This window comes from Alosa alosa, chromosome 21 (assembly GCF_017589495.1).
Source record: "Alosa alosa isolate M-15738 ecotype Scorff River chromosome 21, AALO_Geno_1.1, whole genome shotgun sequence".
Classification (NCBI taxonomy): Eukaryota; Metazoa; Chordata; class Actinopteri; order Clupeiformes; family Clupeidae; genus Alosa; species Alosa alosa.
In genome coordinates this window covers 23,482,722-23,496,429 of record NC_063209.1, presented here as the reverse complement: position 1 = coordinate 23,496,429, position 13,708 = coordinate 23,482,722, and the positions used below count along the sequence as shown (strand labels likewise).

Here is a 13,708-nt window from a genome sequence, read left to right as displayed (position 1 = left end):
AGTGGGGGGGAATGAAGTGGGGGGAAGAGGAATGAAGTGGGGAGGAAATGAAGGGGGAGAAGAGGAATGAAGTGGGGAGAAGAAAGTAAAGATGTTCAAAACTTGAACAACATCAAAACCTATTACACAGTAATGGGGAAATAAGTGTTCCTGGGCCAGATTTAAATGACAACAGACAAAGGCAAATCAAGACTGTTTCCCCATCTTAATTTTCATTTACCAATGATAATGGGAACTCAGGAGGTCATGCAGAGGTAATAGCATTAGAAACAAGGCATCATTGGGACACACAAATTGCTTGTTTTCCATTTAAGGCCAATAGTTTCTCTATATGCAAGCCGCTTAATTGCATGCATTGAGAGAATAAGACAAACACATATACACTCATTCACATGGACACAGACACACACACAGCGATTTCCTCATATGATCTTTCAAGCTTCACGGAACAATCGAGTGAAAAACAGTGCCTACTCTTCCAGGAGCACGCTTCGGCTCCCAGCTCGCACAAACGTCCATCACGGCGCATTTCAAGCGAGGAGCGGTGACACCAAATCTAATCTCGACGCCAAACAAATAAATAAATAAAATGGAATAATCCACTCAGCTGGGTATCACACGTTTGAAATGAAATCTCCTAAAAGGGCCGAGGGATTGCCACCGCTGCCGATCTGCCAACATGCGGAAATTATTTCAGATGCACTCGTGACCAGCCATCCCTGTACCATATCAGGGCACACACAGGAGGCCGAGGGGGGCGTTACAGAAGAAAAAAAAAGGTAGCTCTAACCCATTTTGATGCAAACAATATATCAACCTAATGCATATAAATGAATTAAGCGATGTCTTCCTCTGTCAAGAGTGACAAGGTATTCTGCCAACAGGGAAGAGACAATAAAGGCTGAGGTTCCCTTGAAAGTAAAAAAAGGAAGGCAATAAATAAAAAATAAAATAAAAAAATGTACAAAAAAAAAAAAAAAAAAAAAAAAAAAAAAAAAAGAAGTGGATCAGACCAACTCCCAGGGCCACACCAGGGTCTAGGGCCTTCAGGGAGTTGGGGGATGTGATGGAAATGAATGTTTAAATGTTTTATGTTCACACAAAAAACAGTCTGCATATAAATCAGTAACAAAATGTTTTTTGCTGCTCTGAAACCTTCCACGGATTCCACTGTGTGGCTCACCAGGTCCCAAAAGTAACTTTCCATTGAAAGATGAATTATGAGATCCCTGAAAAGATGATAAGTGTGTAAGTTGTAGTTGTCTAAGTTTGACCAAGAACATTTATTTCGGACTTGCAAACAGCATAAATATAGATATTAATAATGCAGGTCTGTGTTGTGCTCTTCTCTACAATAGAAGTTACTAATTCTAATAGCATTTCCATAATATGGGAGTTTGTAAATCAATTCAAATCCATTTCTATTCCCATTGTCTTGCCTCAAGATACAAAACCACAAGCAAACAAACAGAAGTAGCCAAACTTTTCAGAATTCAGGTTTGGCACTGCTGTCTCACTGGTTATAAAACCACACAATGGAACAAGAAATGTTTAAAAAAATAAAAAATAAAAAAATAAAAAAAAAAAAAAACTGCCAGACACAAAAAAAAGAAGTAGAGTGCAGCTCTGAGAACAGCAATAACCAGAGGGAGCAGTGGGCACTGGAGACCGGAGACACAGCGAGAGAGAACAAGTCAAAATGGACTCGAGCTGTGCGCCTTTACGCCCCTCCTTTGCACTCCCTCTTTCCGGAAGGCGATGGACACACTCTTGGACACGGGCCAGCTGCCTGTAGCATTCCTCTGTGCTTTCGGCCCGCCCAGCAGCCAGTGAGGGGTGTGTGGGTGTGTGTGTGTGTGTGTGTGGGGGGGAGTGGGGTGATAGATAATGAAGTGGGGGCTATAAAAAGACCAGCGATGTCATCGCTCAAAAAGTGCTCCGTGTGGCAGCGAAATATGCACTTTCACAATGACCATCCTCCCCCCCCCCACCCCCACCTTCACGCAAGGGCAGAAGGTCTGTTTGAAATACCACATTCGGGAATAAATATACAAGAGTAAATCTCTATGTTGTTTTTTTCCCCCTCCATGTTTTGCCTGGGTTTGGTTTGCGATGCTTTCGTGTCAAAATCTGCCAGAGGGAGGCGTGAATCACCCGGCAATTTGTGAGCGGTAATCTTTGAAAGGCTCGGCATGACATTTGAGAGAAGCAGTGATACACATTGTTATCCTGGCAAAGGGGGCAAAGACAAAATGGGGGTGGGGGGCACAGAGGAATACTGTGCCAACCTGACCCAAAGCAGCCTCCCCCAACCACCTCACCTGCCTCTGGACAAGCTGGGGCAGAAGCCTAGCCACAGATGGGCCCAAAATAAAAAATAAAATAAAAAGACCTTGGGGCAGCACGGTACATTTCTGTGCAGGTTTCAAAGCGTTTAAACATTCCTTCCTGATTTAATCCAAGAAGAATTGAAACTAAACAAAGACAGGGAAACCTCTGAACTCAACTGTCACTGATGGAGTGCTGTGCCAACAGCTTCCGTTAGCAATTTATAGGAAAGGAGCTGCAGCGGAGATGGCATAATAGCTTGGCTGTGCAGAATGTAATTTCAGCTAAAAATGAAAAATGGTGGTAGACCACAAGGCTATGCAATTCTTTGTCCATTTCAGGTGTTTCTGTGTCAAGCTGCACTGTATGAGTATGATGGCAAACCGTTTGTTTTTAGCTTGTTTCCTCCAGGTATGCCAGGAAGCTGGGCTTTAGTGCCTTATATGGCAGTCCCGAGAAGTCGTAATTCTGATACTTCCTGGTTGGAATCTCCCAATGTCATTCCAGACAAACTCAGAGGTTCAAGAATTCTGACCTCCTACAATGAACCTCCATTCAAAGTTCCCACTTCTAAACTCTGGGCAAATTGATCTATCCCTATTTCGAAGTCGGAACTTAAGCCCGACCTCCAACTTGTACATACAGAACAATTCCGCGCAATACAGCTGCACCTGTACACAGGTGTCGCAGCAACAAAGTCAGTTGCTTCCTCTTCCTGTTAAAGGCTGTTCTTATTTTTAATTCTGACAAACACAATGTAGCACTCGCCACATCACTCTTCAGCCTTTTTCATTACTGATAACGGACTTCCACCTACCTCACTCTCTTCTTTCTTTATTTAGTTAACAAACCATTTCTGCTTAAAATCCAACCACTCACTTCCTTCTTTTGTTGCGGCGTTGACACAGGGTCATAACGTGCGCCTTGCAGCATATTCACACACACCATTCAAGCACACATTTGCACTCCCACAGGGCATGTAGGAGATGTAGGTGGCGGGTGTGTGGGCGTGCGTGTGTGTTGTTACAAGCCTGGCGGTCTCTGCCTGCCTGTCTTTGTCTTTCTCCGGTTTGCAGGGCAGGGTCAAGACACGGGTGCTGCTGATCACTTGATTGGGGCAACTGCACTATAAAAGAGGCTACCTGGCTTAAGTTCAGGGTTCCCTCTCTCCATTGCTACATGCGTCGCCTTTGTCTTTTGTTTGGGTTTAGCACATTACTCTGGTTTACACCACACTTTTGTTTTCTTACCATCTCATTCATACTGACTTCACTTCACATTTTGCATACATGATTACTTTAATAAATACATATTTTGTTAACTCTTTATCCACGTGTGGTCTCCCTATGTTAAATCACCCAGAACGAGCCGGGTGGTTGTAACAGTGTGTGTGGGAAATGTGTGGATAACCTCGGAGAGGCACACTAGTGAGCGAGCGAGCGAGCGAACGAGGTCCGCCTTACCAGCTTCAGCTGCATCAGGAGGCGGTAGACGTCGGCCATGTCTGCCAGCACCAGCAGGTGGGTGACGGCCGAGAGGAGGGCACGAGCCGCACGCACCATGTTCCCCCGCTTCATCGATGAGCACGGGTCCTCGGCAAACTCTCCTGAGGCCTGCTTCATGGACTCTCCTACAGGGAGGCAGACACACACACAAATTACAGTATCTGGATGACCCAAGTAAAGGCTAGATCATTGAAACATCAAAATAAAAACAAGCCCCTTACGACAGCAAAGACTCCATTCATAATATGCACATCATTAAGAGTAAACGTGACGCCTACATTTCCAGATTAAGACACAAGGCTACAAAGTGTAGCAGGCACTGAGCAGAACAAATGCACACACACACACAAGTAATCAATGAAGTCCTGCTGGTGTGCAGCCTCTACATCTGTTGGTTAATCCTAATGGTACGGCCCCTGCTGGGTTCATTAATAACTCATTAATGGCCTGAGCTGGCCTCTCCATTAGGGGTCAACCAGTTATCGTCCTGGACGATTATTAGGGCCGATATTTAGCATTTTTATAATAATCGGTATCGGTAATTTATTCCACCGATAAGTCGATATTGAAATGGATAAAGAACGAAACGCGCTACTTTGTCTGTAAAGCGTCTCTCACTGCCTGCATTTGCTACTCTGTGGTCAAGAGCATTGTCCCGCCCACTACACCGTCTGATTTGTTAAGTTAGCACGAATGCAGCCAATCAGGATCGAAGACTGAACACGGAGAAAGTTTAGGATTCTCACTGAGGCAGACAGTAGACTGGGCTTCAGCTGTATGGAGCTACGTTTTGAAGGTAAGGAAGGTAGCCTACATTGCTTAAGTTGCAATGAATCACAATCATCTACACTGAAGTTACAAAAACACCACTTTGTAAGCTATTGTCTCTTTGATCCGGATCAATAAGTAAAAGCACCCATTTCCTTCATTTAGCGAATTCCCGATTGATGCACGTTAGTGGTATGCTGTTTACTAGTTAGCCTACAAAAACTCGGTTGCTGCGCTTCAGGAGTTCTCTGCCTCCACCTCGTCCGTTAATTGTAAACAACGGGACACCTCGGCGGACATAGTACAGACAAGTCCTAAATTATGCGATAGCGAACGTCAAAAAGTCTAATTGCTCCTTTTTGAAACGGACTGTCAGAAAAGACTATGCACCCAGGGCCAGCCGTAATTTGATTCGACCTGAACTAAATTGCGTCCTGAGCTGGCTATTAACGTGCCTTTTAGGCTCTCAAAAGTGTAGCTTATAGCATGGACACAAATTGCATGCTTAAATAGCCTAAGAACTATTTTAAAACTTTAGTTAAACTATTCAACCGTAACACTTGCCATCACGCATGCACCTCTCCCTCTCCCGTGCACTCACACACACGATGGCAAAGCATCCTCTTTGTGACAGGTCCCTTAACAAGCACATAGCCCATTGTGTAGGCCTACTCTATGAAAATAATTGCTATCACTCAGCTCTTGGATTAACATGATAGGCCTACACAGCATATACACTTGCAAAGAAGAAAGAAAAGTTTGCATAATTAAATGCTTTTGAATGAAATTTTTGCAGCATATCGTCTTTACCATCTACCCCCCTTTTTGACAGCTGACATATCGGTTTTACATATCGGTTATCGGCCCCGTTTTGGTAATAATGGATATCGGTATCGGCCCTGAAAAAACCATATCGGTCGATGCCTACTCTCCATCTCTCTGGTCCTAATCGGCCCCTCAGCACTGGCCCCACACTAACACTAAGGGGGTGCGGACACGGCCAGACGAGGTCACTTCCTCCGCACCTCAGCGGTGTTGGGCGCCTTGACATCCTAACCTCAACCCCGGCCGCCAAGTGTGTCAACACGCCACACAGCAGAGCGAGAAGCCAGCTCCGTAGTGGTTTGATATGAGAGAGGGGGTTTGAAGTCTACGCTTGGGGTCGGCAGAGTCAGAAAACATAGCAAACACTACAGCTGGAGATGCACCTTTTTAGAGACTCTCAGGTGCCACCCCTCCAGCCTCAGAGTGATGTGGCACTTTTTTAGTGCAGATAGACAGTGTGATGTATTGGTAGTGAGGTACCTTCTACAGATTTAGCATCACTGGTATATTTTGCGTGTGTGGCTATTTCCCAAAGACGAGCATACTTCTTTGATAGAATGCCTCCTTGCGAGTCAGGTTCTTCGAAGATGAGGTTAGAGGCCTCCCTTGTGTTCTCGGACACTCAACTCTTCACATGCACAGATGCATCCTTGAAAATTCTCAGAACAAAGGATGCGAATTTCGGAGCATTTTTTAACATTGGAACAGTGCTCGGCGGAGTTCGATGACGTGGCAACTTTGAGTATGCTTCCTCGACTTTGGGAAACTGCCTGCGTTTGTGTGTGTGTTTGTGTGTGTGTGGGGGAACCCAAAAAAAAAGAAATACAAATAATGCTGTGGAAAAAAGAACCCATAAGTTGTGACTGACACATGGCTATAAAAGGAGCCGAGCATGGATTTGAAGGTGAGGAAAGAGGGGTGCCACTATTCTTTAGATGCCTGCTGCTCTACACTCCTTTTCTTCTCTCTACCAAGCTCGAAGAGGAAGAGGAGAAAAAGTGTGGGGGGGGATCTCTTGGCACTCTGGGTGCTCAGAGTAAAGAAACAATGTAGTCATCCAGGGAAGAGGCCCATAAATAATTTCCCATGACATAAAGCTACATGGTGAGTAGTGACATGCAAACCGACATGTAGCAACAGTAACAGTGTCCTCCTCCTCCGCACCCTGCACATCCACACACACACATCCTTCAGCCTCCTGTGGAACAACGTTGACAATCAGTGTGGCTTCTCATCCTGCTTCACTGGGGTGAGTGGGGGAGTGAGAGAGAGTGTGTGTGTGTGTGTCATTGCCTGAGCATGGCTTTAGAAGACAGGGAGAAAACACTGCTGGTTGCAGGGGTTTACAAGTTAATTGCATTAGTGGCTTTTTGTCTGAAGAAAGAAAGAAAGAAAGAAAGAAAGAAAGAAAGAAAGAAAGAAAGAAAGAAAGAAAGAAAGAAAGAAAGAAAGAAAGAAAGAAAGAAAGAAAGAAAGAAAGAAAGAAAGAAAGAAAGAAGAAAGAAAGAAAGAAAGAAAGAAAGAAAGAAAGAAAGAAAGAAAGAAAGAAAGAAAGAAAGAAAGAAAGAAAGACTTGCCACTATGAACTCTCATTCAGGCCATGATGTTCCAGACAGAAGGCGCTATGTGTACGGTCACATACAGCCTCTGACCTCCAAAACTCACTCTCTATCTCCCACACGCACACACAGAGGCAGTCTTTCAAGTCCGTGCCACACAAAGGCTGCTGGTCTTCATTTGTCTGCCATTGTGTGTCATATTCAGTCTACCTCTTTCCTCAGTGATCTGTGTAGACTTGAGACGCGACTGACAGTGATTTTGAAACGTATTCATATTGAGAGGAAAGCCACTGCTTTACTCATGGCTCAGTCTAAATCAAATCTGGATAAAACAAAGGGATAACTAAAGGTTCCCTCCCGCTTGTTCACTTGATGGGCTAAGCATTAAGAGAATTAATCTATTTAAAGATTTATAAGGCGTTTGCTTTGAGGAGGGAAAAGACCAGTCATGCAGGAATGAAATCTATTTCTGAAGTACAAGAAATGCAGATTTTTGTTTTTGCTCCTTCCTTCATTTTTTCCCCCCTCCCCTCTCAGTGGGGTTAAAGCAAAATATACACTGTAGACTTCACCAACAGGAAGTGGTGTTTGAGGTCTGTGTGTTTCGAGACCAGCCCTGGCCAGCGTGCTCCTTCAGACGGAGGAGGCAGGCAGCTTACAGCGAATAACCCAGCACAAAAGATCACCTGGCACTGCCGACAACCGCTCCTTCGTGTGATTTTTCTCTTTCTCCTTCTCTTTTTCTTTTCGCCAGTCTTAAAATAGCCCCAGGACATCCCACCACCCACCCACCCACCCCAACCTCAAAAGAAAGTCAGCACCTTAAGACTGTCATTCCCTCCAGAGGGTCCGATCAATAAGGCCATTTTCACAGTCCTGATAGTGATCAGTGTGCCTTTAATAAACTCTCATCCATCTCCTCTAAAGTAGTGCCCGGAGAGGGACCAGTGTGTGAGAAGGGGGCAGGAGGTGGTAAGGGGGGGCCGCACCATGATGAAATGCTTAAAATGGCCGTCACACAAAAGCCATGCGAGGCCTCGAGATCCTCCCGGGAGACAGAGGCACGGGGGGCATTACCATGGAATCCACATTACTCAGCCTTGCCTTATTGAGAGGTATGAGGAGATGGGTTTTGATTGTTGCCATAAATAAAAGCAATTGTTGCAGGAGGAGAAAGGGGGAAAAAAAAAAAATAACGGCCAACGTGGCAGGACATCCCTGTAAAAGCCACTCACATTGATTTACATGAAGAGAATGAACAACAAAAGCAGCTTTAATTTTCAAAAAAACAAAAAGGTTGATATTAACAGCTGCCACAGCTCACTGGGGTGCACTGCAGACAGGCCTGTGTGTTTGGTTTTGTTTTGTTTCTCTCCCCCAGACCATTCCGTTCTGTTTTTGTGTCATCTGTAGATTTGGCCCCAGTCAATGGCGGAATTATCAGTCTGGCTACAGTTGGCTGAGCCGGCGGCCCTGCGTGGCCCCACTGTCCCAGCCACAGGCGGACAGTCAGCAGCCCCCGGATTCCCAGCCAGTGACAGCATACCAAAATCAATCTGACATTCCTGGGGCATCCGAGCATTTGGTTGGCTGGCCCGCTCCCGGCAAAATTTCTCGTTTTTTTTTCTTCCCGATACTGCATCCTAAACCAGGCTAATAAATGTGTTGTGGGGAGGGGTGGTGTGGGTTGGGGGTTGGACGGGTTGAGTTGACAGGTTGGGGGGTGGGGGGTTAGAGATACAGCTCCTGACAGAGATGTTACTTCAGCGAGCCAGCGTAAGACAGCGCTCGAAAGCTCCATGATGCCCTGCCAGATGAAATCCAGGGAAGCAGCGGATTTTCGCGACTCGCGCGTGCACGAGACATAAGCCTATGTCATGGACTAGGATGCTGACTCGCTCGTATATTTCCAGCACTGCTAGCCTGCCGACCAAACGACTGACCAACCAACCCCTACCCTACCCTCCCTCCCTCCCTTGTCCTGCTGTGGGAGGAAGACGAATCCAGCCTGAAAATCTCATTTCAGTCAACTGGGTTCCACTTCTGACAGGTGTTCAACTTAATAACGGCTGACATCGTCCATGACGACAGAGGGAAATGTCAGATACTGCAGCGCGGTGGACTTGGACTGTCATCCCCTCGGCAACCGGCTAAATGAGAATATCTTGATGGAGCACTGCAATGAGCAGGAATATAGTGACAAGCTGTTCTCTAACCGGGACTTGGAACATGTACATATACCTAGGATTAGCCCACAAATATGTGACAATTTATCACCACACCATGCAAATCCCTTTTGCCCAACAAAGATCCAAACGACTGGAACTGCCATCCCCGTATATCCCCAGAGGGTTAACAGCTTGAGGATGATGCAAGAGGACACAAGCATATTTGTTCTTTTTCAAAATAAATAAATGTATGGGTGGGGGGGGGATTCAGGACTCTGAGCAGAATGTCTCATTCACTGAGCATCAATATCAACAGGCTCTTAAAAAATTCATAGCTAACAAGACACAGAGAGATGAGGTGCAACACTTATTTGACAGGGTTAAACCTTTCTATTAACGCATCTCCTGCAGCAGTCTTGGGAAGAATAACACTCAGACGCCGCTAGGGCAGGAGGCGTAATGAGGTTTAACAAGGGATGAAGGGGGTGTTGGGTGGGTGGAAGGATATAGTGGAAACATGGGGCCTTAAGGCTCTGTTCGCTGTGTGACAGCCCAACAAATAAAGAGAGGGGAAAAACAGGGATGTGTGGATGTGCAAACCCAGGTTAAGTGTGTGCACAATGTATGCCCGTCGATTCCGGTTACAATAATGGCCATTAAATCTACTGGAGAGCATCCTATGAGGGGGTTGAGGGCAATTCCTATGTGTAGGAACCTGCTGCTACTGGGGTGTAGCACAATCACATGTGCTTGCTAGTGCCACCTCAGCCCTAATGCGACCCCTACCTCCCCCTGCCGGCTGCGTACCTTGCTTGCGGACATCCTCCACAGCGGCGGTGAGTTCGTCTTTCAGAAACTGGCTCTCCTTGGCGATCTTGTCTCCTTTCTCCAGGAAATTCAGTGTGGCAGTCTCCACAGAGGCGGCCAGCACGTGGGCCTTCTTCGAACGGCCCTTCTTCTTGTTAGATGGTCCCTTGTTGCTGGAGTTTACCAAGGTCGTAACCTGAGGGCGTGCGGCAGGAGAAATCGAATAGTACAAATGATTTAGATATAGGGCCTATATATACACACACAAGGATGAGTGAGGTAGCCAGAGGGGTTTAATGAATTCTCTTTTCAAAGTAAGGAGAGTTCCAGAAAATGCTAGTCTACTCTAGCCCAAAGACGATGAGTAAGCCGAGCAGTCAGAACAGGGGGGATGGGGTGGGTGAATGGGTGGATGGGTGAGTGTGTGTGGGGAGGGGGGGCAGTAGAGAGAATAAATAGGTACACATGCTCTTCATCTAAGAGTAGGGAGATGTGAGGAGTGTTTAAAAAAATAAAAGAAACTAAATTAAATCAATATTGCCTTTATTACTGAGAACACTTTGAATGCAACTGTCTGCCAAGTGCAGCATCTCACCTGGGTGACCAATGGCTCCAGCAGGCGTTCCACAGCCAGAGTCCGGATTTCCAGACTCTTGGGGTCCCATTTGAAGGTGATGTTGGGCGTGTTAATAGTACTCATGTTTGCGGACTTTCTGAGAGAACAAACAAGAGAAAGAGTCAGACAGGGGGAGGGTGGGTCAATAAAAATGAAAGATGGCGAGTGGAACGGGCAGAGAGCCGTTACAATGAGAAGGGGACAAAAGGGATGCCTAAAGCAGCTGTCTATTTTCCTCTAATGTGGCACAGTACATTAAACACCAAACCTGTGGGCATAAGGAATATCACACATACATGAACCACTGGTCTGTGGACTGACTCCCTATGGCAGTTTATCACACGGGACAACTGGCTCTGGCAAACACTCTCAGAGAGGTCTGAGGCAAGAAGGTGAATCATTCAATCTGAGCATATCAACATCCCGTCAGAAATAAAACAGCTGCACTGGTCCAGTGAAGGGTTTGTTTACATCATGTAGAAGACTGACAGGATTTAGTGCCCCAGCATCACAGCGTGCCCCAGATTCAGGCTGTCATTTTATTGATTGCTCATAGTGCAAATATAAAGTAAGAGATAATCGGGATATCCTGAGGGCTCAAACACATATATAGGCCAAGAGTTGACATGTCGGTCGCCGGTGTGAAATGGACATTTTAAGCAAGCCGACATATCAGGACAAACATATGTGATGTTAGACATAACTTTAAATTTAGCGATCAGTTTATTAATAGAGAATACTGTTAAATGTTAGAGAAAAAGTCATGCAAGAAACGCAGAATCAGGCCACAACAACCCAATCAATCAAATCAACAAATCACAATCCAATCGATTAAAAAAAATTAAGACTTAAGAAACAAATAGACATGTGGTGACGTAAAGCCTTTATGTCTAAAGATGATTACACGCGTACCTTTTAAAAAAAATATATTGTTCATGTAACAGCAGATGTCGCATGTTTTGGAAAAAGTCGCAGCTGCTAGAACTAGTGTTACCCAGTAGAAGGGCGGTGGCCATCCAAAAGTCCAGGTATCGTTAACGTTACAATAAAACCAGGAAATCCTAAGGCCGTTCAATTAGGTCATATTTCCAACTTCAAAAACTAGTATATAACAACTAACAGAAAGACTCACTGTGGGTTGGTTGAGTGTCTAAACTAAATGTGATCATATCGTACGAATTATTAGACAACTAACATAATCTTATTCTCCGCCGCCCAATGATGCACTGTAAAGTTAGGTAAACGGAGAGCTAACGTTAACCGATTGCTAACTTAGCCACAGTCACTTGCTCAGCTGGGGAAACCTGATCCTTAGCAAATTATGCTACAAAACATCAGCCATCAAAGTTTTTCAAAATGAACGAATTGTTAGATACTCCCGATAATACCAACCAAGACACACGATGCTGTGATTCACGTTATTAGATCATAACTGTCTAAAAAAACGCACCCCAGCTATGCATCCGCAACTATTCTCATTACAATGCGAGGTATCCCAAACATCCCTGTCCGAACTATGGAAACAAGCTAATGCTAGCTCACACCGCTATCTATTTAGTCAGTGAAGCTACTTAGCTACACACTTCACTTGCTTTGTATCTGTATCATAACCAGTGATGACTATTTGTACATGACTGTACAGTCACTGACATTCACAAACCATTTATACAATATAATACAACATCTGAAAAAGTGTCGCACTTACTTACCAAAACAAGAGTATCCACTTGGGAAGTTGGGTGTAAATTAGCGTTTCAAAATGGTGGAATGGAGTCCGAGGAATTCAGTGGTTTAGTCAAAAGTTTGAAAACCCTGTACGTCCTCAAGCTTCGGCTCTAGAGAAAAGGAGTAAAAGGTTTACAAACAACGTATATAAAGTTACACACAGCTAAACAAACTCAAAAGAAACCTAAAATACCGTGGTTTCGGCTCCGCAACTTCAGCAGCTACAAGTTTCACCCTCTCTTTGGTTTTCTATGGAGAAAGGGAGGGGGGAGACGGGACGGCTTCCTGGAATGGCGGATAAGCGGCTGACACAGGCCAGTGTCATTCCCAATCGCTATCAGGTGTGTTGTAAGGGCGTGGTGCGTAAACTGAAACGGTGATGTAAACTTTTTCAAACTAAGTGAATAATCAGTGGTAGACCCATTAACCAACAGTTGAATTATACTGTTGAACTCTATGGTTTTAGTTTATTTCTTTAGCCAAGCTGAGTCAGATCAACTGGAAATAAACAAACCCAATCTTTATAAATTCACTAACAATAACTTGTTAGCCTACCTTCCCTAGAGGCCTAGGCTAAACCAAATCAATTAATTGTAGGCTAGCCTATCTTTATTATCCTTTGCCTTAGATCAGTAGTTCTCAAACTTTTTCAGTCATTCCCCACTTTGAAAGGTGGGGAATTTTCAAGCCCCACCTGACCCCATCAACCTGGCAAAATGATAACGTTGAAATAGTTTTTTTCACATCTTGGTTCCACATTACATTTATTTTAAGATGTTAGATGTTATTTTAATTCATATGTCGGTCACTCGGTCTGTTTATGACTTAAATGTTTGTGTGTGGCTATTTCGTTTTGAATATATGATCTTCCTTGTGAAAAAAGAAAGGCATCATTAAAGATAGGCAACAAAAGAACAAACTTCTTGTTCCTCCCACCCCACCTGGCATGCCTCTATCCCCCACTAGTGGAGCTCGCCCCACACTTTGAGAACCCTTGCATCTCCTCATTTCTAATAAAAGGTCTTCATTTTGAATAGGCCTATGACTGAAGCCTGTAAGGAATTTGAAGAAGGGGGCGTGGACATTTTTGCAACTGGTGTTGTAGTTGACACTCAACAGCATGTCTGAGCATTTGGCCCTGACTCAGATATACAGGGAAAGACAAGATAAGGCTCCCCACTGAGGACATAAAAGGAAGACATGCACAGTCTCCGAAGACTTAGTGTAGTGTTCACAGATAAGAGTCCCATGGCTCTGCAGTTCATGTATGTGTGTGCTTCTCTGTGTGGGTATAAAATGCAAATACTTGCTGTTTTTAAGATATCATATGAGAATCTTTGAGTCACAGTGTACCACAATGCAGCATTCTCATCCGGTCGAAACGACAGAAATAGCAGATTTGTGTCG

The 13,708-nt window shown here is 44.7% G+C and overlaps 1 protein-coding gene across 2 annotated transcripts in view; it reads right to left on the bottom strand.

The window, feature by feature from the left end:
• ctnna1 (catenin (cadherin-associated protein), alpha 1) overlaps positions 1–12,582 on the bottom strand; it is a 101,287-nt gene extending 88,705 nt beyond the window's left edge. Inside the window, exons 1-5 of one of the 2 annotated variants that reach the window (XM_048230797.1) lie at positions 12,495–12,582; positions 12,286–12,411; positions 10,556–10,673; positions 9,961–10,156; positions 3,792–3,958 (exon numbers count right to left, since the gene is read on the bottom strand). In XM_048230797.1, coding sequence (XP_048086754.1) covers positions 3,792–3,958; positions 9,961–10,156; positions 10,556–10,660 — 468 coding nt within the window. In that variant the 5' untranslated portion in view covers positions 10,661–10,673; positions 12,286–12,411; positions 12,495–12,582. The remainder of the gene's footprint in view (positions 1–3,791; positions 3,959–9,960; positions 10,157–10,555; positions 10,674–12,285; positions 12,412–12,494) is intronic. The other variant, XM_048230798.1, reaches the window with a different exon arrangement.
• Between the last annotated feature and the right edge of the window lie 1,126 nt (positions 12,583–13,708).